The 25,601-nt window shown below is 52.5% G+C and overlaps 2 protein-coding genes across 5 annotated transcripts in view; one reads left to right on the top strand and one right to left on the bottom strand.

Moving 5' to 3' along the window:
• The first annotated feature begins 746 nt into the window (after positions 1-746).
• Positions 747-22,355, top strand: SLX4 (SLX4 structure-specific endonuclease subunit). 4 transcript variants are annotated; one of them, XM_057747287.1, is made up of 16 exons: positions 747-810; positions 3,142-3,279; positions 3,496-3,892; positions 5,325-5,546; positions 7,356-7,545; positions 8,565-8,777; positions 10,375-10,583; positions 11,037-11,353; positions 11,852-12,092; positions 12,492-12,580; positions 13,514-13,660; positions 14,379-14,548; positions 15,490-17,756; positions 19,718-19,820; positions 20,369-20,773; positions 21,237-22,355. In XM_057747287.1, the coding sequence occupies exons 3-16, from the start codon at positions 3,550-3,552 to the stop codon at positions 21,631-21,633; spliced, it is 5,313 nt and encodes a 1,770-aa protein (XP_057603270.1). In that variant the 5' UTR covers positions 747-810; positions 3,142-3,279; positions 3,496-3,549; the 3' UTR covers positions 21,634-22,355. The 4 variants fall into 4 exon arrangements, with proteins under 4 accessions (XP_057603270.1, XP_057603269.1, XP_057603271.1 ...); XM_057747286.1 differs by lacking the exon at positions 747-810 and adding an exon at positions 828-1,188; XM_057747288.1 differs by lacking the exon at positions 747-810 and adding an exon at positions 841-1,188 and having other exon boundaries at positions 19,721-19,820.
• The window catches only part of CLUAP1 (clusterin associated protein 1), a 92,774-nt gene continuing 87,915 nt past the window's right edge, over positions 20,743-25,601 (bottom strand). Inside the window, exon 18 of the transcript XR_009055335.1 lies at positions 20,743-21,268. The gene's annotated coding sequence lies outside the window, so the exon portion shown is untranslated. The remainder of the gene's footprint in view (positions 21,269-25,601) is intronic.

Here is a 25,601-nt window from a genome sequence, read left to right as displayed (position 1 = left end):
TTTCTCCCTTCGCCCTGCTCCAACTCCTAATTCAGGCCACCCTCATTTCTCGTCTACATTTACAGTAGCCTCCTAGTGGGTCTCCTGGCTTGCCTCTACAGATCAATTTTTACAGTGCAACTAGAACCTCCTTTAAAAACAAAATCTTTACTGGCTCTCAATGACCCCAGATTGAAGTCAGAACCTTTAACAGATTTATAAAGTCTCTCTGACTTCAGCCCGTGGCGAACCTCTTTGTCTTCACGTTCCCCTCAAGCCCGACAACGTGCACCTGGCAGCCTGGAGAGGGTGGGCATCACCTCGGCCCTAACCCGAGCTGGGCGACCCGTTCTCCAGGCCTCAGCCCGCTGGCAATCTTCTCCGGAGCGAAGCTCTCCACCCCGCCCCCCTCCCCGCCGCCCCGGATCTGGCGCCTCCGTTTACCCGTCGGCTCCTCAGGCACGTGCGCTCTGAGGGGCCGCCAATCAATCCGCATATATTTCCTGTGTGAACCGTGATGCACCCAAATTTCAACTTAAAACTGCGGCGGAGCCCTAAACTCACCCTGACTCTTCCTCAACACTTAACAGACTTTGCCGGGCGGCGCCTAGAACCCAGCCACACGGTCCTCGGGCGCTGCGCTCTACCTCCTCCCGCCCTGCGAGGTGCAGGAACGCTCTCCGCCGCGCGCCCTGGCCGCGGAGGAGTATGGGAAGCGAGCCTTGTGGATCGCTCTGCGCCTGCGCAGACTTAATTCGCCGCCGGGGCGCCAAGCGGCGCATGCGTAGGCGCGTGGGTCTCCGTTGAGAAGGTGCGGCGGCGGCGCCGGAGGTAGGAGGAGCCGGGCTTTGGGGCCAGGAGTCTGCACCCGGGAGAGGAGGTCCAGCCACCTCGGGCCTTTCTCGCTCTCCTGAGGGAGAAGAGGCGTTCTCGCCCGCCGCCAGCCGCAGTTAGAGGCAGGAGCGGGCTTGGGTGGAGGGGGCCAGGGCTGTCTGAACGGAAGAGGGGTGGGGAGATCTGGTTACCCACGGAGCACGGCCCGGGGATCCGACTGGCGATTGGAATTCGCCGTCTGTCTTTATAGCCGCCAGAGTCCTTGGCAGCCCTTCCCAGGTGACAACCCTTGTGTCACCGGGTTGAGGGAGACGGGGGATCCGCTCCGCACCTGCCCATTCATTCTTTGCGCGTCTGCGGTGAGGCCCGGCCGCGGTAGGTACAAAGCTGGGTAGGCACAGTTCCCGGCCCTCTGGAAACTTGCTGTCTCGTAGGATCCATTACTTCCTTCAGCAAGTACTGATTGAGCACGTATAGGAGATGCACCGTTTTAGACTAATATCGGCAGAGATGTGGCGACTCAGGGCCACAGTGGAGGGTGGAGTTAGCTCTAGCTCCCACATCCAACAGTTTGCTTGACGTTCCAGGCTCTCGGACACGGATCTCTGCTTCTCCCTGCAGCCTTCTCTTACACCAGTTTCTCTTCGCTCCTGATTGTACCAAATATCTTTGCAGTTAATTAATTCAACAGATAACTGTCGAGCACTTATTACAAGTCAGGCACCTTGTCAGACAAAGAGAATTACAAAATAAAGATGAGTGTGTGCCCTCCTGAAGTTTTGAGCTTAGTAGGAGACAGATAACAAGTAAAAGAAGAAAAATATAAGAGCTGATGATGCCCTGGAACCACACTGGCTGGATCTGATCCCAGCCCTGCCACTTGAAAAGCTTGTCAGCTTAAGCCAGTTCCTCAGTCTTGTGCCTGGTTCCTTGCTGTAAAGAAGGGATGTCAATAGATTCTACCCAGTGGGGTTGTTGTATTAAACAAGTTAGACTTGTAAAGCACTTGGGACCCCTACCTGGCATACAGTAAGCTATTCAATAGATCTATTACATGTTATTATAACTTGTGATAAATGCCATTTGAAAACACTGTGTAATGATAGAAAATAATGGGAGTGAAGACGGTTCATTTAGATAAAGACTGAGGGCAAGCTTCTCAGAGGAGATGGAAGATGAGAATGAGCCAGCCATGCAAAGTAGATTTTAGGTATGTGTGTCTGCCCAGCTCTGGAAAGTAGATGATTAATTGGATTACTCGGACAGTGGAAATTGCATTATGGTATTTGTGTTGTGTTTTTTTTAAATAAATATATTTATTTATTTACTTATTGGCTGCGTTGGGTCTTTGTTGCTGCATGCAGGCTCTCTCTAGTTGTGGCAAGCAGGGGCTACTCTACATTGTGTCGTGCGGGCTTCTCATTGCAGTGGCTTCTATTGTTTTGGAACTCGGGCTCTAGGTGCACATGGGCTTCAGTAGTTATGGCACATGGGCTCAACAGTTGTGGCTCTCGGACTCTAGAGTACAGGCTCAGTAGTTGTGACGCACGGGCTTAGTTGTTCTGCAGTATGTGGGATCTTCCTGGACCAGGGAACCTGTGTCCCCTGCACTGGCAGGCAGATTCTTAACCACTGCACTATCAGGGAAGTCCTGCATTATGGTATTTGAAATGAACTTTCTACCATTGGGTTATCCAGTTTTGATTTTTAAAATCAAACTGTGGCAATATAAATAATCATGCCCATAAGGCCCAACCTTTGCATATGGGCAGCATTCTAGTCACCTAAGTTAGGAGAGTTGCTGGGGTGAGAGAATAGAGAAAAGTGACCTTTTTCTGATTTGGAAAAACTGGTTGTATCAATGAAGGATGAGCCTGCTGTGTTCCTATCTTTTGTTTCTTCCTGAGCACTCAAATGCATATTCCCTCTTTCTCATTACATTGCTTGCTGATAGAGCCTCTGAGAGCTGGAGGCCTTGGACCAGTATGGGCCTAAGAGATAGTTTTTCTGGATTCGGGGATCATCTTGTTTCTGTGGTGACTGCTCTTCATGAAATGTAAAAACTATACTCTTCCAAGAGGCACACATTTTTCTGCCTGTGGAAGAACATGCTTTGACAGGTTTTTAGATCACTCTCTCCTGTTGTGTTGTGGTAGCCTGTAGGACCATCAGTTTGTGTTAACCAGGCTATAGCTGAGTATTTGACAGGGGTATTGTTACTCTGAAGACTTTTCCCATGTCGCACATGCTCTTGTACCTTCCTAGAAGAAATGGCATAAAAGGACAGTATCTGTCTAATGACACTTAGGTGCTTTTGGTTTTCCACAGGTGAAAAATTAAATGAATCAAATGTGCTTTATCACCATGGAGATCTTGGAGAATCACCTGAGCACCAAGGTCACATGCACTCTTTCTCAGAGGCATCTACTGGACAACAGAACCTTTCAGATGTGAACTTTAATAAAGGTAAGCTTTAAATGTGCTGTTAAACACATATTCAATTTGAAGAAAGACATTTTAAATCATTATGAAGGGGGGAACAGTACTTCTTACTCAGTTGTGCAAATTATCCAGGTAGCTTAGTGAGAAGTAGAGAGGAGCCATAATAAAGCTGTGAGTGTGAACGAGGCCTGGCTAGGCTCACACTTGGGTTCACTTTCTCATCTGTGCACACGCCCCCAGATCAACCCTCACTCTTCCGAAGACCAGCCTGAAAGCCTTCAAACCTGTCAGGTGATGGATGAGTCAGACGATGACTTTAAGGAACTCTGTGCCAGCTTTTTCCAAAGGGTGAAAAAGAATGGCCCCAAGGAAGTGTCGGGGGAAAGGAAGACACAAAAGGCCTCAAACAGCACCCAGATAAGAAGCAAACTGAAAAGGACCAAACCAACTGCTTCCAAGAGTAAAACCCTGAAAGGTGCCTCTGAGAGGAAAACTTGCTCTGGCAGCCAGGTCCCACGGACTCAAAAGCAAGGGGCACCCAAGTGGCCAGAGAGCGAACCAGCTCCCCCTGAAAATGAGGAGGGAGGCATGTGTGCTTCTGCTGTGCTCCCAGACAGCGCGTGGAGCACCCAGACAGGTAACTGCTGCCAGAACGTTTCCAGAGAGGAAACCAGGGGTGATTTGTACCATTTTAAACCAGGGGTTGGAAAACTTTCTGAAAAGGGCCAGCTAGAAATTTTTTCAGCTTTGCAGGCTGTACGGTCTCTGTCACAAGCTACTAAACTCCCTAGATGATATGTAATCAAATGGGCTGTGTTCCAGCAAAACTTCATTTACAAAAACAAGCAGCCAGCCTGGGGACCATAGTTTGCCAACGCCTGTTTTAAGCAATAGTCATAAAAAATATAATCCCTGTGTGAATTTTCTATGTGATATATTTGTGGCCCTCTGCTCTTTCAGTTTCCTGTTCATGTTTACATCATGCAGTTGACATGAGTTACATGAACATGAAAATAATGCCACTTCTCTCATTTTCTTGAGTTCATTCCATAGTGGGTAAGTTGCAATGGTTAGGTTGCTGAAAGGTAGAACAAGGTGTCGTGTGGGTTTGAGTCCCAGGAGAATATTCTAGTCCTTCCTTTCTCCTCCAAACACCTTTTATTCTTCTCTTCCCCCTCCCCCTCCTCCTTTTTTTTTGTTTGTTTTTTTAAAGCAGCTTTCTTATTCTGCTGCCCTTGTTGTACTAAACCATATGCTTAGCCTACATTCTTCATGCAGAACTGAAAACCAGCCTTGCATATATAATACAGCACAAGATCTTTGGGCTCCCGAGTTCTGCTTCTAAATTTTCCTCACCTTCATTTCCTGATCTTAAATAGTATTTTTTAACCTATGTGGCCAGCATGACCTCCCAGCGTAGTGGTGGTAAGGACTTAGTTCACAGAGACCGTTGTAAGGCTTCATTAATGTTGCTGAGACGTTACTGGTCCTTCATGCTCTCTTTGAGCATGTAGTGAAAAAACTATGCTTGATTTCCCCCGGGACACTGCACCCCTCAACACACCTGCAAAATTGATATACGACTTCAGGGGCTTCATGGATCCCCCCGGAGGTCATCTGCAGACACCAAGTTAAAGGAGAACTTCTGACCTAGAAAGATATAAGTGTTTGTCATTACTATTTCTTTAATAACAGCTTTATACAATCCACATTCTATAAAATTCACCCTTTTAGTGTATGCTTCAGTGATTTTAGTATATTCACAGAGTCATGCAGCCACCCCCCCCTACTTAATTTTAGAACATGTTCATCACCTCAGAAATAAACCCCATGCTCATTAGTAGTCACTCCCCATGCCCCCTCCTGTCATAGATGTTTATGACAGGGGTATTTATATCACCACAAACAGTGAGATTACCAACAAACAATCAGTACTGTTCACACTTAAGAGTTAAACCTAAACTAGTCAGTAAAGGACCCCTTTGAAACTTGGGGTGTTTGAAACTTTGGAAGAGTCTTTGGTTTCTCCCACTAGAACTGATGTGTGTGAATATTTTCCTCCTTGCCAGAGGCTGGTCCTGACAGCCACCCTCAGCCCCCTCCTTCCGGTCTGACTGCGATGATGCCAAGTCCCTCCAAACCCCGGGCTGCAGAGCTGGTGCTACAGCGAATGCAGCAGTTCAAAAGAGCAGACCCCGAGCGTTTGAAACATGCTTCAGAAGGGTGCTCCCTCGAGGCTGCACTTGAAGAAAACATCCCAAAGGGCCCTCAAGAGATGATGGCAGGGAACGGTATGATGGGAGTTTTCTGTCTTCCCAACAGGGATGACTTTGGGGGAACGAGTCAGGAAGGAGCCTGCATTTATTATGTCTCTGCTGGGGGCAGGCTCTCTGCCTGGTGCTCTACCTTTGCCACTCTGTGTGGCCAGAGAACAGAGGTCCCTTGGGTCATTTCTCACTTAGCTTCTGTGACAAGGTACCACTTCCTCTTTTTTTTATTTTGACTTTTTATTACAAAAAGTTTCCCATTCAAAAAAGTCGAAAAAATACATTACAATGAAGTCCCTATGCCCTCAACCTAGATTTAACAATTGTTAACATTTGTTGCCATACTTTTTTTTATGTCTATGAATATACATTTCTTCTGTACCATCTGCTAGCAAGTTATAAACATCATGATGCTTCACCCCTAGATTCTGCTAAATAATCACAATACCATAAACACACACGATTCCATGACACTGCCTGGTATCCAGTTTACATTCAAATGTCCCCGGTTGTCCCAAGGGTAGTTTCTGTAGCTGGACTCTTTCTCTTTCTGAACAAGGCTTCATCACACACTGCATATGGCTGTGGCTCAGTAGTCTGTCTGGTCTAGACTCTGGAACAGTCCCCTTGTCTAGTCCTTGTTTTTTATGATACTAACTTCTTGAAAAATCCAGGACAATTATCTTTTAAAATTCCCCACTTTCTGGATTTGCTTGTTTCCACCTGGTGTCATTTAACCCCTTCCTGCAGGGAAGTGCACTGCAGGTAGTACCACCCCAAGAGGCTTATAACATTGGGTGGTGCTATTCTTTATCCCCTAAACAGTAGGAATCCTCGTTCCTGGTGAAAAGATGGCAGACCTACAGCTAGTAAATACGTAGTCTCCTGGTATTGTACTCACAGCTTTCACCTCAGGATTACTGAGGATTCTCAGGCTACCCCAAAGGTCCATGCAGGTGACACAGCAATGTGATATCTGCTATGGTGTCAGTCCTCAGTCCATGTGGCACCAAGGGGTGCAGAGGAGTCACTCAGCCAGTGCATGAGCCCAGGACCTGCCTTAGGTGCAACTCAGTTGTTTCCATAAATCTTCACATCATACCCAGTAATACTCAGGAGAGAGAAACCATTTCTTTGTTTAAAAAAAAAATTTTGGACAAAGATGAAGTGTGATGCTTTTCTGGCTTTGTCCTCAGGGCATATCCCTCATGAGTACTGAGGGTCTGCTCCAGCAACATCATGTGTGACAGAGGGGCACAGCAGTGGGCACACCCACCTTGAGAGCCATCTCAAGATTAGAGTCAGTCCATCCTCTGGTCTGATGCTGAGAAAAACTGAGACCGGCATCTCACTCTGACCTGGTTCTTCTAGGATGGGCAAGAAAAAATCAGAGCAGTAGAAAAGGTTGAGCTTTGAAGAGAAAACTTAGATTTTTTGGGCATTCCGGCTTATAAACCTGGAATGCCCAGGGTTTCTGACTTTAGCAGAAATAGGAAATGAAAGGCAAGTTCTTTAGGACCCTGATGCTCAGAGACCAGAGAATGGTCCTGGACCAACAGCATCAGCCTCGCCTTGGAGTTGTCGGAAATGCAGAATCTCAGGCTCCACCTAGACCCCCAGATTGCCAGCCTCAGGACCTACATTTTAACGAGCCTCCTGGGGGCATCTCATGCCTGTTAAAGTTCGAGGAGTACCCTTCTCAGGGCCCCACTTGTTGTCCAGTCTCCCTGGATGGGGCAGTGCCGGGTCTGGTTTCCTCACACCCCGCCCGGTGTCTGTGCTTCATGAGGTCGGAGGATGAGTTGGTCCTCATGCGTCCTTGTTCCTCCACAGGGTCTGGGCCCAGGCTCCCTGCCATGGAAAGCGACACTGCTGTGGCCTTGGCCCTCCAGCAGGAGTTTGGGCAGGGACAGGCATCCGCACACGACGACAGCCTGGAGGAGAAGGGGTTGTTCTTTTGCCAGATCTGTCAAAAGAACCTCTCGGCCATGACCGTGACACGGAGGGAGCAGCATGTGAACCGGTAGGAGCAGCTCAGCTGTCACCTGTCTGCAGTCACCTCTCCTGTGGGTGTGACTAGCTCCAGGGCTCCTGTGGCCGTGGTGGGAATCTCGAGATAGCACCTCAGTATCGGTGTCAATCTACCCTTGCTTTTCCTTTTTTTTTTTTTTTTTTTTTTTTTTTTTTTTATTTTTTTTTTATTTTTTATTTTTATTTTTTTTTTATTTTTTTTATTTTTTTGGGGGGTACACCAGGTTCACCTTGCTTTTCCTTTTAAACAGCTTTATTGAGATATAATTCGTATACCATACAATTTACCCATTTAAAGTGAACAGTACAAGTGTGTTTACTTAGTATATTCAGAGTTGTGCAGCCATCACCACAGTAAATTTTATAACATTTCATCACCCCCAAAGTAAACCCCGGACCCATTAAGCAGGCACCCCCATTTCCCTCTCTTCCTCGGCCCCTGGCAACCACTAACTGGCCTTTTGTCTCTGTGGACTTGCCTGTTCTGGATGTAAGTTGACTCACACGACATGTGGCCTTTTGTGTCTGGCTTTCTTCACTCAACAGAGTGTTTTCAAGGATCATCCATGTTGTAGCTGTGTCAGCGCCTTCCTCCTTTTTAAGGTTAGATAGTATTCCGCGGTATGGATGGACCACATCTTGTTTATCCATTCATCCTTTGGTGGACATTTGTCTCCACCTTTTGGGTTCTATGAATAGAGCTGCTGTGAACATGCTTTTCATGTATTTGCTTAAGTATCTGTTTTCAGTTCTTTGGGGTCCTCACACTTAGGAGTAGAATCGCTGGGTCATATGGTATCTCTAGTGAGTCTATATATATCCTTGCTTTCTTCAGACATCTTTGCTAACAGAAACCTGAATTCAGTGTCTGGAGGTTGACTGCAGGCTGAGTGGAGGGATCAACTCGGGGAACAAGCTTTGTCCAACAGCATGTTCACACTGACATGGACCCCTATCTATGATCATATTACCAGGGAGTGTGGTTCTTCTACCTTTGCTGTCTTCCTCCAGGTGTTTGGACGAGGCTGAAAAGGCACTGAGACCTTCCGCGCCTCAGATCCCTGAATGCCCAATTTGTGGCAAGCCATTTCTCACCCCAAAGAGCAGAATCAGCCACTTGAAACAGTGTGCGGTGAAAATGGAGATTGGCCCGCAGCTCCTCCTCCAGGCCGTGCGACTGCAGACAGCTCAGCCTGAAGGGACCTCTGGCACACCAGCATCGAGGTGAGTCAGATGAAAAGGAAGAAAAATCAAAGTACTCTGATTTGTTTTTTTTTTTAAAAAGTCCTTTTGTAGTGTTGGAGGACAACAGAGCCCTCTCTGATTCTGGAGATGAAATATTTCAGGAGGAAATTGGGCATGGTCTCCACAGGGACTGAGGAGGAGACAGATCTCCATCTTTAGAGGCTTTGAAATGGACCAGTTGGATTGGACTGGTTTCCTCGAGGGCCTTCCTGAGAGTCTCCCATCACCACCATCATGAGCAGCTAAGCTTTCGATAATTCTCTTTACCTCATCCATTTCATGTGTGGTATAGCATGGCTTCCAGCTCAGTGTGGTCTGATTTTCATACTATTTATGGAAGATTACTCAGCATAGTTCAAAAAGTTGGTGGCATAGAACCATAGGCCTTTTTTAAAATAAATAACTTTGCATGAATTAAATGCTTAAGTGTTTGAATAGGAGGCCTTGCTGATACCCTGAAACAAATGCTTGGCGTGCAGACCACAGGCACACAAGTGGCAGGGGGTCACTTCCCTCCACATTACCTCTGCTGCTGTAGATGCCAGGCTAGGCACCAGTGTTACAGGGAACAGAGTAGCAAGAGCCCTGGACTTTTGTAGGTTTGGGGCTTCTTTCCCTTGGCAGTTCTTGAGGGCCAAGGGAAGGCCAAGGGCAGTGGCTTTGTTTGTTCCAGCCATTGCCTTGCATGCAAGTGATGGGCATCTGAATGGAGCCGGTGCTGAGACTGGGGTGGGCAAAGGTAGATTCTTAGCTGCAAGCCTCTCTGTATTTTAGCACATCAACACTAACATCGCAGAACTGGAAGCATTAAGGCCTTAGAATAGATGTTATCTAAGTCATTGCTTGCCTTTTGGCAGGACTAGACTGAAGCTACCTACTCAGATAAAATATATCTGCTTTTTAAATACCTCTAAGACGTGAGATAAGATGTGTGTGGGTCCTTCTAGAAGGCTGTTAAGAGTAGAAAACTACAGCAAAGAGAGAGCCTTCCCTGCCCAACGCCTGGCCCAGGGCGTTTTGACTCTGGGGTAGTCAGAGCTCCTGGGCCAGGGCACATGTGCCAGGCAGAGCACCCCACTCGCTCCTGCACCCTTTGTGTGCTTTCACCTCAGCTCAGGCCCTGCCCACTGGGCTGAGATGCAGCCTGCAGCAGCTGCCAGCAGGGCCTGGAGGTTGGGGTGGCTCTTTCCCCCTTGGAGGCTGTAGTTATCATGCAGGGTTCCCAGGAGCTTGGAACTGAATTAGGGCTCACTGAGCTCTCTGAGGCGATACCTGAGATTCTGGAGGCATCCCTGGCCTGGTGGACAGCACGAGCTTTTACCCAAACTGGGCTGAACTCGTGGCGGGGGATCAGGCGAGCTCACATGAGGCACAGAATGAGCGAGCGCAGTGACTGAGCACAGAAGCCATTGATGCTTCTGTCTGTCGGGTCCACATTTATCCTTTTTCTCTCACCCCCCCTCCGCCCACCAAGGAGAAGGGGTGCAGCCCCCTCGGGTCCAGCAGGGACCACCTCAGTACAGGAAATGCTCGAACCTCTAGCCTCACTAACCTTTTGGTGTGGCTGCCTTTTAAGCCTCAGTGATCATGCTGGACGTCTGAAGCGGAAAGGAGCCACCGCCAGGAAGGAGCCACAGAAGAGGCGGAAGGTCACTGAGCCCGAGGCTCCATCCGAGGACCTGATGGTGGCCATGGCTCTGTCCCGGTCTGAGATGGAGCAGGAGGCTGTGCCAGTGGCACTCAGGCTAGGAAACGCTTTTTCTGAGAGGATGAGACCTGGAGCAGGTACACATAGCTGGGAGTGGTGCCCCGGGGAGCCTCGCCACACAGCAACTGCTGAAGGTGCCGTTGGGGGTCTCAGGGGGAGGACCACTCGTTGTTGCTTCTGATTTTTTGTTTTTTGGATTTTTAAAATATTTATTTATTTTTGGCTGCGTTGGGTCTTAGTTGTGCGGGATCTTTCGTTGTGGCACGTGGGCTTCTTTTTAGTTGCGGCATGGATTCTCTAGTTGTGGTGTGCAGGCTCCAGAGCACATAGGCTCTGTAGTTGTGGCACACAGGCTCTCTAGTTATGGCTCAAGTGCTCAGTAGTTGTGGCACATGGGCTTAGTTGCTCCACAGCATTTGGGATGTTAGTTCCTCAACCAGGGATCGAACCTGCGTCCCCTGCATTGGAAGGTTGATTCTCAACCACTGGACCACTAGGGAAGTCCCCGTGTTGCTTTTGTTTATCTCTAGAGAAGAAGACTCGCAAGAAGAAAGCCCCCACTTCCCCCCCGCAGTTGTTAGTCCAGGACGTGGAGACCACAGGGAGACAGATAGAGGATCGCGTGGCCCAGCTCTTGGCAGAGGAGGTGGAGCTGTCCGGCACACCACCGCTTCCTGTGAGCAGAATTTTAAAGGAAGAGCTGGAAAAGGGCAGCCGGGGTCTGCGACCGCTGGGAAGAAAGCAGAACTTTCTGTGGGAGGGCAGTGCCCTGACTGGTGCCTGGGCTCTGGAATCCTTCTACACAACCAGCCTGGTCCCTCCCCTGGTGCCCCAGCGGCCCACTGAGGTGCGCTCCCTTGCTGGCTGACACGGGTGGGCTGGGGGAGAGGGTGGCAGTGGTTGGCGGCAGAAGGTCAGAGGAGATGGGGGTGGGGGGGAGGCCAAGGGGCATGGTGTGTGGTCTCATGTGTTTTCTTTGCAGCAACCAGATGCTTCCCCAATGTGTTATGTTCCTGCAGAGTTAAAATGCATAGTCCCAGGGCCTTCCCCTGGGGCGAGTATAGCCTGCCTGTGACGGGGCACAGGAACCAGACTGGCCTGTGCAGGTGTCTGGAGTCGGTGCTCACCTGTTTGAAGCAACTTAGATGACACTGTGGGGGTGGGGGCCCTGGGAACCTTTCTGCTGACGTGAAGGCCACAGGTGTGGCCTCTGCCATGACAGAGGAGCCTGCTGACAGGTGGCAATGGCGACAAGCTTCCCAGGGTTGCTCTGGGCTGGGGCTCGCACCTTTGGGGACCGTGCTGCAGCAGCCACGCACTCACTCCGGCTTTCCACTTCTTTCAGGGCCTCACACAGGAGTCTCTGCTGCCGCCAGAGCTGCCTGAGCAGCCAGAGCCAGGCGTGCGAACGCCCCCTGCCATCCACGGCACCCACCCTGTGGGCCACAGCCCCCGGAGCCCAGTGCCCTCTGCCAGTCAGAGGGAGCACCAGGCTCTGCAGGACCTCCTGGACCTGGCAGGAGAGGGGCTGAGTGCCAGCCCGTGGCCCTGCAGCGGGGGCCCGTCTGGCTCAGGAGGGGCCACAGGTGAGACACTGGCCCCTGGAGCCTCCCCTACCTGGGACTGGGGCTGTGACGGCCGCTCCCAGGCTCGTTCCTGGGCTCATCCCCCTGTGACAGGGATCAGGTAGTCTCTCTAGGTGTTTTCATTTCACCTCAAAGGTGAATGTGATTTAGGTGAGTCTGTCACAGTTTTCCTTCAGCTCTGACCAAGGAGCTTTTGCCATAGCGAAGGGTTGTGAGGGCTAATTTGGGCTGTTTCTGTCCCAAGTCCTTCTCTGTTGGGAGGGGGTGATGGTGAAGGTGGTCTGTGGGCAATTCGCTTTCCATGACAACGTCCTCAGGTCAGCTCAGGTGATGCTCTTTCCCTGGTGGTTGATGTTGCCAGGAGGTGCTTTTCTTTTAACCTGCATATCCTCCTCTCAGGGACGGACTTGTCACCCGGCGGCCTTCCACTGACTGGGTTTGTCCTGCCAGCCAAGGAGAAGTGCCTGGAGAGGGGCGGCCAGGCTTCGGTAAGGATGTCTGGCCCTGCTCCCAGCTCCATGGTCTTGGCCTTGGTTCTTGCCATGTGTTCAGTGCGTCTGGCTCATTACAGTCCTCTAGGCCTCTGCTCGAGTTCACTGGTCACCATGATGACCTTTGAGCTGAGCCAGGCAACAACCAGCGGAGCCTCCTGTCCCCGTCGTGGCTATGCCATGAGGCTTTTGTTCCTTTTGTTGTTGAACCCTGGGGGCACCTCAGAAGCCTGGCCCTGGGAGCCTGCTCTGTCCTGGGGCCCAGGGAGCACCCCTGCTCTGTGAGGGCACCTCCTTCAGGCAACAGCTCTGTGCATCCATCTCTCAAAGTTCTGTTCACTTGTTCAGGACTTACTGTGCCCTCATGTGTGAGCCCTGGAGGCCTCCAGCTAACAGTTCATGTTCTGAGTTGGTGACAAATTGGGTTAGAACTGGGTTTTCCTTAGAGTGGGTGTCATCCTGTGAGTGCATTGGTCTCACCAATGTCTCCCTGGAGACGTGGCACATCAGAGAAGGGACACAGCACTCCTCTCAGCCGGCCTCACGACTGCTTAGGCTCAGGTCCCATCTGTCATGTCAGGCTGGGCTGCTAGCTTCCTCGCGGGGCTGCACACTGCCTGGCCTGCAGAGCCCTCAGCAGCTGCTGATGCTGCCACCGCACCCTGGTGAGGCCGTCACACATGCCTCTCCATGGGCTGAGCCTCCCATTTAGGCCAGGAAATTGGGTGTGATGGAGAACTTGAGAAAGGCCTGGGTTTTGCTGTTCCGTGTCCCTGAGGGCCTGAAGGTAACTTAAAGCTGGAGCCCGACATTGGACCTTGTGGGGAGCAACACAGGGCTCTGACTGGCCGCCTGCGCCCTGTCTGTTGGGCACCTGCACAGTTAGGCGGGCGACAGGTGGGAGTGGCCGCTCTCCCCATCTTGTTTCAGCTCACCCTTGGTTTGCTGGTGGCCGACTTCACTGCCATGGTCAACAACCCACACCTGAGTGACATCCAGCTTCAGATGGACGGTGGGGAGGTGCTCTATGCCCACAAGTTTGTGCTCTATGCCCGATGCCCACTTCTCATGCAGCATGTAAGTGCATGGCCAAGCTGCCTCCCCCTCCCCCCTTGTCCTCTCCCCCTCCTCCCTCCTCCTCCTTTCCCCTCTTGCCCGTTCTCCCCTTCCTCTTCCCTCTGTTCTCAGACTCTCCCTCTACCTTCCTGCCCCCCTTCCTCCCCTGACCCCTGCTCTCCTTCCACTGCCCTGGAACATTCTTCCTTTATTGCCATCAAGGTTATGCTTCCACGGAGAAAACAGGTTTGAGGTCAGGAAGTTCTGTGGGGAGATGAGCTCAGGATTGGGAAACATCAGATTTCTTCTTCTGTTGAATAAAAATCCCTTTTTCCCCAGAACTGTTTCCTTTTCCTCTGTTTGCATAATTGCAAAGTCTTATAATCAACCTCTTTAAGGTTGAGCTTCTATGACGTTTCTGTGCTGTTGTGCATTTGACTTGAACGTTGCTTTGCAGGAATCCTGGAAACTGCTGTCAGTCTCGTAAGAAAGTTCTAGTGCCTCTGATACGCCTGTCAAGAGGGGACTGACTGGGTTCTTAAGCATCTATCACTGACTTGATTTTGGAAACAGACATGTTTTGTGACCTAACCTGCAGAAATTCTGGCCAACTAAATGGAGCAACACTGGCTAATGCCCATCCAGGAGCTCAGAGGCTCCCAGAACCTCCCTGAGGTCTGTTTCGCCCCAAGTCATGACTCTCCTGTCAGTAACTCTTCTGCATGCGTTTCTCCCTCAGGTAGACAGGGAAGGCTTCTTTGCGGTAGAAGATGGTGGTGTGAGGACCCAGCGAGTCCTGCTGAGTGACGTCAGTGCTGAGGCCGCCCGGGCATTCCTGCGTTATCTCTACACTGCGGACACTGGCCTGCCTCGCCAGCTGGCCCCCGACCTGAGTGCTCTGGCCCACAGGTGCAGATTGTTCTTTCCATTTACTTCACGGCTTTTGACATTGACAAGGGTTATCTGGTTGATGGCCCGTGGGAAGGTCAGGGCTGAGTCCTTCCTGTACCTTTTAATCCCAAGTTTATGCCCGGTGGTGACCTTGAGCAGGGTATACTGACTGGCCAGAATGAACACGTGCAGGAAAGTGCTGGCTGAGGAGGGCCCTGTGGCTTTCGCCCCCTGGGTGTGATGAGAGGGTGGCCCCAGCCTCAGCCCCCAAACACTGCCGCTTCTCAGTGGTTCTGCCACCAAAACTGAACCATGGCCATCCTTTCCCAAGTCCCAGAAAATGGAAGTGAGTAGGATGTTTGGTCTAACTCCCATGAATTTGCACCTACCTGGTTTGCCCACACCAATATGTTAGGAGAGGTGGCAGGTAGCTCAGCAAAAAAAAAAAAGGTGTTCTACTTCCAGCCAAGGCTTGAGGGCCTCTGGGATGAAACCTTGTTCATCCCTCAGGCACATTCTTAGGAAGGACAGGCCCAGCCTCTGGGGTTTCAAAGGTACCGATTAGACCACAGAGCCATCAAGCAGGTGGCAGGCTGGCATGGCCCTTGGCCTGGCTGGGCTGTGACAGGTTTGGGCATCCCAGCTTGCATCAGTCACAGTGCTTTGGGTGCTCTCCCGGTCACAGCGCCACCCATCCCTGCTGTCTCCCCTCAGCCCATGCTCGGGCCTGCGCAGCAGGGTTAGTGGGCCCTCCTTGAAGGCTCTGTTTCTAGAACTGAGTGGCCTGGGGTGTAGCAGGGCATGAACATGGGAACTGTCTCCGGTGGGGAGCAGGGGAGAGGTCAGGGTGAGTCATGGCCATCCTCCCCATAAGAGCTCCTGCCCCAAGCCTCTGACATCTGGATGCCCAGCCGCTGCCTCCGCACAGGGTGGCGTGAAGTGTGGCTTTCTCGTTGCAGGTTTGGCGTGAGTGAGCTTGTTCACATGTGTGAACAGGTGCCTGTTGTGTTGGATGCAGAGGGCGGGCAGCAGAAGGAGCAGGAAGATGAGGATTGTAAAAGCAGAGTGGAGACGTTCCAAGAACTCCTGCGGTCAGTGTGGCGGGGTGAGGAGGAGGAAGCAGAAGCTCTGTTGAAATCCGAGGGCCACGAAGAAGACAGAGAAAAGGTGAATGAGGCAGAGATAGAAGAAATTTATGAATTCGCAGCTACTCAGCGAAAACTGCTCCAGCGGGAGAAAGCTCCAGAGACAGAGGAAGAAGCTGACCAGCTCGGGGAGGATGGTCCAGTTTCTGCGGAAATCGTCACAAGCATTCAGGATAAAGAACAGTCAGAAAATGCAGAGCAGATGGAGTCATCTGGCCAAGGAAGAGATGAGGCCCCAGCCAAACGGAAAAACATCAGACAGTCCATGCTTCTGCCCCCTGGGGACCAGGGTTTGAACGGAGAGGAGAAAGCAAAGCCCCCAAAGGAAGCACTGGCTCTTCCCTACTCATCCAGCCCTGCCTGGGGGCGGGCAGAGAAGCAGGAAGGCACCCTTTTGTGCTCAGTTGTTGTTGGTGATAATGAACAGCCCTTTTCATCACCTCGACCCAGATACTCTGAACCCTCCCAGGTGATGAAAGATCACAAGGAAGGAAACAGCGCCATCTGGGAAAGGGGGGTGGAGAGTTTCCATCCCCCTGCTCACCAGCAGGCACCCCCCTCACACTCACACTTCTTCCCATCGCAGCCCTGTCAAGGTAGGAGTCCCCGCCGACCACATCCTTGCCCTCTTCACACCAGTGACCTGTCCCCGCCAACACCCCAGTTGCAGGGCACATCTTCCAGGATGGCCTCCCAGAACTCATCACCAAAGCCAAAGAGGGCCAGAAGCCTTCCCACGTCACATAAGGATCCAGGCCAGAAAAACAAAAAATGTAGTTCTTTGTTGGAATGCAGAGGTAAAGGGGTCCTGCTCTCCCCAGAAAAGTCTCCACCCATGGATCTAACCCAGTCAGAACCTGGCTGCTTGAGTTCCAGGTCTCAGAACTCTCCATCCAGCATGAACAGAGAAGATGAGGTTATCCTTTTATTGGATTCAGATGAAGAGCTGGAGCTCGAGCAAACCAAAAGAAAGCCAGTTTTGAATGGGCCCTCAGAAGAAAGGAAAGTTCTAGAGGTCAGCACCAAGTCCTCTGAGTTGTTTTCCATCATTGATCTCGATGCAGAGCAGGAACCTTCCCAAAGTCCACCAGGAAGAGAGGCCACGCTGCAGCAGGAGGGAGAGGGACTGCCAGGAAACCGGGGCTCTGTGGGGGTCAGAGGGACCCCCCAGCTGTTCTGTGACCCCAAGAGCAGCGGCGACGAGGACAGCACCACAGATACCTCGTGGCTGGTGCCTGCTACTCCACTGGCCAGCAGAAGCCGAGACTGTTCATCGCAGACCCAAATCATGGGCCTCAGGTCCAGGCCTTCAGCAGATCCACTGGCTCGGCCCAAGCCCAGAGCTCTGTTAGAGAACAGGGATGAACCAGAAACCACGAATAAGTTTTCGGTCATCGTGCCCCAGACATCGTCCTCACGCCTGGGTCCCATCACTCCCAGAAGCCCTGACAGCAGAAGGCAGGTCTGTAGAAGCCCATCCAGTCCTCACCCTAGACGCCACCAGCACTTTTCTCTGACTCCCTGTCCCAGTTCAGGAGGCCTCGCTGATCTCACTGGGCAGTTCCAGAGGCACCTGTCCCCTGTGCCAAGCCCGGCGGGTCAAGCCACTGCGAGTGAAGTGGTGGAGGTTGAGGACAGTGAGGAGGAGCAGGAAGTGGCCTCCCAGCAGGCGAGCAACAGCACACTGCTGGACAGTGACCCCCCGATTCCAGCCGACGATTGGTGTTGGCACGTGGAGCCCCTCTCACCAATTCCGATCGACCACCTGAACCTCGAGCGGACCGGCCCCCTGAACACCAGTAGCCCCAGCAGTAGGGCAGGGGGAGCCCCAGACAGTGGTGACTGCAGCTCCCCAGCACTGCTGGGCACCACCCCCATCCGAGGAAGCTGCACTGGCCGGAGGAAGTCTCAAGAGAAATCCCCTGGGGCCGGCTCCCCTGGAAGCAGTAGGCTGAGCTTTCTGAACTCAGCTCTGTGGGACAATTGGGATGGAGAAGAACAGAAGTCCCCAGAGGCTCTTCCTCTCCCCAAGACTCCGAGCGCAGCTGGAGCCCGGAAATCACAAGAGTTACAGACGCCAAGTGAGTAGTGGGAGGGTGTTGTCTCTTAACACTGTTTTACACTAAGGGGCGTGGAAGGTCGTAACAACAACACGGGTGCCGATGCTGAAGGGCCTGCTGATCTGTTAACCCCTCTCCACGGCTTGGGAGGATCGGCCTGCTGTCAAACATATACTCCTTAGCTAGTAAGTCACGGCTTCCTAGACCTGCCTGGATCCTGCGGCTCGTCTGGGCACTTGTTAAAGATCCTTGTCTGTGGCTCCCATCCAGAATACTGGACCAGCACCTCCAAGAGGCTATGACAGGCACCTCAGGTGCACCTTAAGGGCAGACTATTTGGTTCCTCAAATAGACAAACACAGAATTGCCATTACCACCAGGCAATTCCACTCCTACGTATACATTCAAAGGATTTGAGTTCAGGACTCAAGCAGATCTTGTACACGAATGTTCACAGCAACACTATTCACAACAGCCAAAAGGTAGAAACAACCCAATGTCCACCAGCTGATAAGTGGATAAATAAAATGTGGTCTATCCATACAGTGGAATATTAGCCAGATACAGGAATGAAGCACTGACACAGCTACAGCATGGATGAACCTGAAAACATGATGCTCGGTGAAAGAAGCCAGACACAAAAGGCCACCATGTATTATGTGATTCCATTTATATGAAATGTCCAGATGGACAAAGCCACAGAGACAGAGAGTTAGATAAGTGATCACCAGGGACTGGGAGTGACTAACATGGACCTTCCCTTGGGGGATGAAATGTTTTAGAACTAGAAATGTGGTGGTAGCACAACATTGTGAACGTGCGAAGTGCTGCTGAATAGTTCATTTAAAAATTTTATGTGAATTTCATCTCAATTAAAAGAAAATCAGATGGGGCAAGTGTGGGAGGTCTGCTGTGAGCCTAATCGGCCCCCCTGGTGGAGGGACCCCACTTCCCTGCTCATTTCAGTCACGGAAGAATCGAGGCCCCCAGTGTTGGTGTCGGCCCCTTGAGGTGCTGCCTCCCCCCACCAACGGGGCTGATCCAGGGAGAGCCCTGGAAGGGGCCAGGTGACTCTGAGCAGTGACTGATGGCAGGGAAGCAGAGCCTATGGGCAGAGCATCTGCCTGTGACCTGGCATTTCATGTCCCCCTAAAATCTCAGACCACCTGGGCATCACTGACCAGTGCTTTCAGTCTTAAGTGGGCATCAGAATTGCCTGCATAGCTTTTTAAAACACATGCAGTCGGGCCCTACCCCAGAGCTGCTGCTTCAGGAGGTCTGGGTGTAACCAAGAATTTGCATTTCTAACGGGTTCCCAGGTGGTGTGTGAGAACCACTGCAGGAGACCTGAGACAAGGGGACCTTAGTCAGAATCTGAGGGGAGATTCACAGGGGTGACAGACTCTCTGAAATTATACAAAAACCTTGTGCATTTTTCACAAGACAGAGCCTGTTGTTTTCATTGGCATCTCAAAGGACTCCATGCTCATAAAAAGGGTAAGAACCAAAGTCCAGATGTACTTAAGTTGTCCCTAAGTTGTCTTTAACATACTGATTTTTAAAAAATAACAGAATCATTGAGATGTTATTCACATAGCATAAAATTCACCCTTTCAAATGTACAATTCAGTGGTTTTTTTAGTACAATATTCTACTACTAATTTCAGGAGGTTTTCATCACCCAAAAAATAAATCCCATACCCGTTAGCAGTCATCCCCACTGCCTCTTCACCCGGCCCCTGGCAGCCGCCTACCTGCTTTTGAGCCCTTCACAGCATCAGCACTGCGTAAGCCCATGGCCCTCACCGTGTGCCACATGATGCTCTCCGACAGGAAGACAGGATCCCAGAGTCCAATGGTGAAGGGTGGACTTCACTGCTGTCCTGGAGCGAGGGTAGCAGTTCTCTGGGTAACACAGTCAGGATCAGCAGAGGCAAATCCAGGGCCCTCGTGCTGAAACGTGTTTCTTTTGCTCTGCCCAGAAGGTGCTAATCGTAAGAAGAACTTGCCCCCGAAAGTGCCCATAACCCCAATGCCAAGGTATTCCATCATGGAGATGCCGGTGCTGAAGAAAGAATTGGACAGGTTGGTGTCATTCTGGAAAGTCTGCTCTGAGCGGACCCTCCTCCCATGGCTGTGTCCAGGCTTAGCGAGGCGCAGAGCAGAAGGGTCCACCCTGGGCTCTGGGGACAGGAGCCTCTGGTAGGTGGAGGGGGCATATGTGACTCCCGGCTCTCACGTACTGTTTCCCAAGTGACTTGGCTGAGAAATGACACTCCTCCAGGTCACCCATCAGGTGGCAGGTCTCCGCATCCCATGTGGATGGGATTGGGACCCTTGCCTTAACAGTCTGAGGATGGAGACCTGATTTTTTTTTTAAAGAACATCAAAACTATCACATTCCAATGAATGCTTCTGTTTACTGGGGAGGTCATTGCTACCACCACTGCTCAGAACTCAGGGAATGGCCCTTCTTTTAATATTCCTGAGTCAGCTCAGTGGATTTGCAGGAAAGATACTGACCTCTGAATGCTCATAAGTCAGGCATTTAAGATTCAATTACACAAAACCATTAGTTTAATTTGTTGATAACTGTTTGCTCTTTGCTGAAGTTCACCTGCTTTCCCATTCAGGTTTGGGGTCCGCCCTCTGCCCAAACGCCAGATGGTCCTGAAACTGAAGGAGATATTCCAGTACACTCACCAGACGCTGGAGTCAGACTCCGAGGAAGAGAGTCAGTCCTCACGGGTGCCCTTGGAGCTTCCTTGCAGCCAGACTTACACCGCCAAGACCTCTGAGGCTTCAAAGGCAGCTGGCTGCACCCAGCTGGAGGCCACTTCTGGCCCCATTCCCCAAAGGTCCAAGGGACCTGCTAAGACCAAGGGCTCCCAACATCAAAAGATGCAGCCTGGTAGAAGCATCCCTGCCCTGAGCATGTCACCAGCCAAGGAGGGGCCTCCAGGCCCTCATGGTGACACCCAGCCCCAGGCCTCCCAGGAATCTGTGGACAGCAGTGACAGCTCCTGCAGCTCACAAAGGTAACCAGATGGAAGGACAGGGCCTGTGGCTTTGTAGGTCCTCTGACCAGTGAGTTTTGAGAGTTGGCATAAGCAAGGCTTGATGGCCAACATTCAGAAATCCCAGTTGCAATCTGGATTTGAACAACAAGAGACCCAGGTAGAGTTAAAGGTCAGCCCCCTGTGGGCCTCCTGGGCAGACCTCTGGGGCTCCCACGTCCTTGCCCATAAGTGGGGCCAGCCTAGCACGGCTGCCCTTGGCATTAGATTCTGGCTGAGGGTGCGATCCTGCTCAGGCCGGTGGCTAGAGTGCCCAGGACACAGCAGCCTGGGGCTTCCTGCCACCCTGGGGGTCACCCATGCCATGTGCCGGGCTCTGCAGGGGACACAGAAACACACTCTTGCCCTCAAAGAGGCTCCTGGTCTTGGGGTGGAGGCCGGAGTGAAGGGGTGTTGCAAGATGTTATTGTCTGGTTCTTTTCAGTTCTTCCTGTGCATTTGGAGCAGCCTTGGAGTCTGCAGGAGAAGAAGAGGAGGGCGAGGAGGGGGTCAGTGCTTCACAGGCGGCCATCCAGGCAGCGGCCACAGAAGAGGCTGTGAGGCGTTACATCCGCTCCAAGCCGGCCCTCTACCGCAAGGTCCTGCTGTACCAGCCCTTCGAGCTGGCAGAGCTTCAGGCTGAGCTGAAGCAGCAGGGCATCCGCGTGGCCATGGGGAAGCTGCTGGATTTCCTGGACGCCCAGTGCATCACCTTCACCACGGCTGCCGCCCGCAAGGAGAAGCTTAAGAGGAAGAGACGGAAGCCCGTGGGCAAGAAGAAGGGGGGCAGAACCCGCGGGCCCGTCCCTTGCTCCCCACCCCTGGTCATCAGCAGCCTGTGAGGGCCTGCGGGCTCCATCAGCAAGCCAGGCCCCCACGGTGCTTCTGGGCCTTCGACCACACCACTCCCTCTGTGAATGACAGCCGCACCAACCCGAATCGGCTTCTTCCCAACCCCGTATCCTGGAGTGGCCTTCGGAGCGTGCCATCCGCTGGACTTAGGGCCCCTGGCCCCCGCCTCCATCGGTGCCCCCAGTTTGTCTCCCTTTAACCCCCTTGGGCCCCGTGTGTTTCAGGAGGGGGGTGGGCCACTGTCAGCTGGCCAGGCGAGCCCTGACTCGGCCGCATTTCCCGCTTTATGTCCACCAGTCACAGATGTCCGTGTCCTGAGATGGATGTCTGGGTCCAGCCTGCCCCTGCCCGTGTCTTCCTTCTCAGCACTCTGCTGTAATCCCAGCCTCCACCAACAGACCAGCTGTCCACAGGCCCCACACTGCCAGGCCACAGGTGCTCTGCTGGCCCAGCTGTCCTGCTCAGACACCTGTCATTGTCACCAGCAGTCTCCACACTGGGCAGTACAGAAGGCCCAGCACAGCTCTGACGCCCCCAAAATAAGCATGTTCTTTGTTAACTGGTTCCACCAGTGTGTGTTGTAGCTGCCTGTGGAGCACAGGTGAGGGCTAGAAAAGAAGAAAATTTTGGGTCTCTACATCCTTGTGAATGTCTTGTCTGTTTTAAATACAGTGCAGTTCGTTTTATATGATGTGCAATAAAAACAAAAAGGATTTATAGAAACCTTCTAGATACTACACTCTAGAAAAAAGAGGGAAACAGGGCATGGGGAGGGGACCCACAGCACCACTGCTGCCCCCACACCTGTGTCTGCAGGAGGCCTGTGCCTTGTCTTCATCTCAAGGAGAAGCCCCGGCCTGCTGCTCCTTGTCCTCTGGTTCTTGGATACCAGAGGTTCATTCACTCATTCATCCACACATTTGCCCCCCCAGGCCCACACTGAGAGCCCCCAGCAGGCGCTGAGCTCCCGCCCTCCACGCACCAGGAGAGACTGAGGCCCAGCAGCATCGCCTGGGTTTGTTACATGCAGGCTTGGGCCACGCACACCCACTGGGTCAGAATCTGCATTTTTTTTTTTTTTTTTAACTTTTTTTTTTGGCACACGGGCTTAGTTGCTCCGCGGCATGTGGGATCTTCCTGGACCAGGGATCGAACTCGTCCTCTGCATTGGCAGGCAGATTCCCAACCACTGTGCCACCTAGGAAGCCCTAGAATCTGCATTTTTAACAGGATGAGTTTGTGAGCCTGCTCTGGTCCATGTGTTGGGCCCTGTGGAGAAGTGGGAACAGGCCAGTATGTCTGGTCATCTAGTGGAGGAGACAGATTGTCCTGTCCTGTGCTGGGTGCAAGGGTCAGTGCTAGGGTGGCCCAAAGGGACAATTTCCCTGAACAGGAGGTTTGTGAACTGGGCCTTAGTGGCATGTAGCATTCAAGGAGGTGAAATGGGGCTTCTTGAACACAAATGGTGTTTCCTGATTCGTGACCAGGCAGAGGGGACCCAGCCTTGCCCATGTCTGCTCCCCAGGGGCAGACAGCTAGAGAGTAGCAAGGGCTCAGATCACACAGCTTTGATCAGACTGAAGATGGAGCCTGGCCTGTTCTAGAAGCTACCATGTTTCTCATATGAAGGGCTTGATGCCCCCTCCTGAGTATGGGCTGTGTTAGGGAAATGAGGTGGAGTCAGGAAGGGGGTGCCAACCCAGGGTCCTTACCTGGCTCACTGGCTCAGCTTCAGGTGCACTCCCTGGGGGGAGGCCTGGGAGCCTCACTCCTCAGACGGTATCCAGACTCCAAGGATGCTACCAAGACCAGGTGGGTAAGGAAGTGTTGGGGAAGGGGTTAAAGTTGATAGAAAGCCACCAGCAGGTAAAGGCAGGGAAGGTGGGCATGGGGGCTGAAGACCTTGGCCCGTTGGGTCCATGCGGTGCGTCCCCAGAGGCCAGCAGGGGTCAGCAGTGGGCCTGGCCAGGGCTCAAGTCACAGCCTGAACTGAGTGAAAAAGGGGGTTAAACCAGCCACTAAGGAAAGAAACCACCATGACCAGAGAACCAGTGGCACTCGGTAAAGTATGGCCTTTCCAGATGTTTTAGACCTGACTCAGGAACTAGAGCATTAGGTTCAGCTAACTGGTTGAGGAGGAGCCAATGATGAAGAACTGCCCTCTCCCAGCGCCCACAGGAAGCCTGGAGGAGCTGGCGGTGGCCATGGCCTCGTGGTGGGCAGTGGGCACAGGCGTTCCCGTGCAGAAGCTCTGCCTGCCACCACGAGGACTCAGCACAGGAAGAACGTGTGTTGAGTTCCAGGGCAGTGGAACGTTCACCCATCAGCAAAAACCATGAGACACCCACGCTTCACTGTGATGTGACCTCCTGGCCTGGTCCCACTTCCTGTGGCCTGGCCTTGGCCTGGCCATGGTCACTCAAGGCAATCAATCAAAGGACAGCCACACCAGCTCGAGCCGGGCCCAGGCAAGGGGGCCCCAGGGCCTGCACAACCCCAGAGAGGCCCCTGCAGGCAGGAAGCCTCAGGCTGTCACTGAGCTGGGAAGGGCCTGCCTGGCTGACCACAACTCTGGGTGGACAGAAAGCCCCAGAGAGAGAGCAACCATGGGAGACCCCCACCTCAAACATACAAACACCCCCAGGAGAGTCAGGAGAAGGCCCTGAGCTTCTCAGGGGAGCCGGCAGAGGGAGCCCGGGGCCTAGCCCTGCCTACTCATGGAACATCCCTTCCAGGTGGAGAGGAAAGTTGGGGGGCAGTGCCAACTCAGGGATGCTCCCAAGATCCCCACAGAGGACGCCGTCTCCACTTGTGCTCAGGATCCATCCACCCTGAGCCACGGAGGAAGGAGCAGAGGGGCCTCCTGGCTTCTGTCGTGTGACGGATACCCACTAGGCCCCTGCGGTTTCCAACATCCTGTGGGCTGCCTGCTCTCAGACACCTTCGCTGCACCTCTGGCCGAGGCTGCCGCCGCCAGTCTGCACTCTGCCTGCCTGGAGCCTGAGCAGGCTTCTCCAGGGTAGCCACCGTGTGTCCCCCCAGCACATGGCAAGTACTGAGGGAAGGGAAGGAGGGGGGAACAGGAGGATGGTACTCCATGAAACACTTCTGATCTGCCGCCTTGGTCCCTTCCCCTTCCCTCCATCGCCCACAGGGCTCTTGAGGACAGGCTAATATAAGCACATGCCCCCTCCCACCTCCCTTCACACACAAGCTGCTGCATGCATCTGAACCTACTACTCTCCTGCTCTACAACCATTGCTGGCTCCCACCTGCTCACTGAGGAAAACTGAGGCCCCTGTCACTTTGCTCCCACCTCATCATCTGCTTCTCTCAGTGGCTTCACATGACATGGTTTGCTCCCTGTCACTAGAAGCTGTCCTATACTTTTCCTCTATTGTAACTTTTCTCCTGTTGTTCACCCTGGGCTGTGTCCTTCCCCATCAATGCAGTGCACGTGCTAAAGTCCACCTCCAGGGGCCTGAGCAAACTGCCGCTTCTGCTGTTTCAGGTGCAGCTCACCTGCCTGGGGGGCCCTTGACTCGGGAAGACACTGTGAGGTACAGCTGGGGCAAAAGGTGTCTGTTGGGTGCTAGAGAGAAGGAAACCGAGGGGGGTTAGAAGGGGTGAGAAGGGCTGCACCATATCAGAACATGCCGGCCTAGAGTTGGAGGACACAGTTCCGGCCCTGGCGAGGCCAGCTAGCTGCCTGCTGTGTGGCCTTGGGCAAGTCACTGAACGCCTGGTTTCCCTACCACCCCACAAAAAGCAAAGGTCTGCTGGTGGTCTGTTTTTCTTTGTGGCCTTGGCTGAACCACTTTCCCCTGAGTATCAGGTCTGCAGGGGTACTTGGTCCTCAAAACAAGACCTGGCAGCACCCCTGCCTCTGACTTACGGGGCGGTGACGAAGCCAGAGAGCTGGCCCGAGGCAGCTGCGGCTCACTGATTTGTCTGTGAG

Source organism: Hippopotamus amphibius, chromosome 9, assembly GCF_030028045.1.
Source record: "Hippopotamus amphibius kiboko isolate mHipAmp2 chromosome 9, mHipAmp2.hap2, whole genome shotgun sequence".
Taxonomy (NCBI): domain Eukaryota; kingdom Metazoa; phylum Chordata; class Mammalia; order Artiodactyla; family Hippopotamidae; genus Hippopotamus; species Hippopotamus amphibius.
Note: the sequence above shows the minus strand (reverse complement) of the source record. Positions and strands in the feature narration are given on the sequence as shown.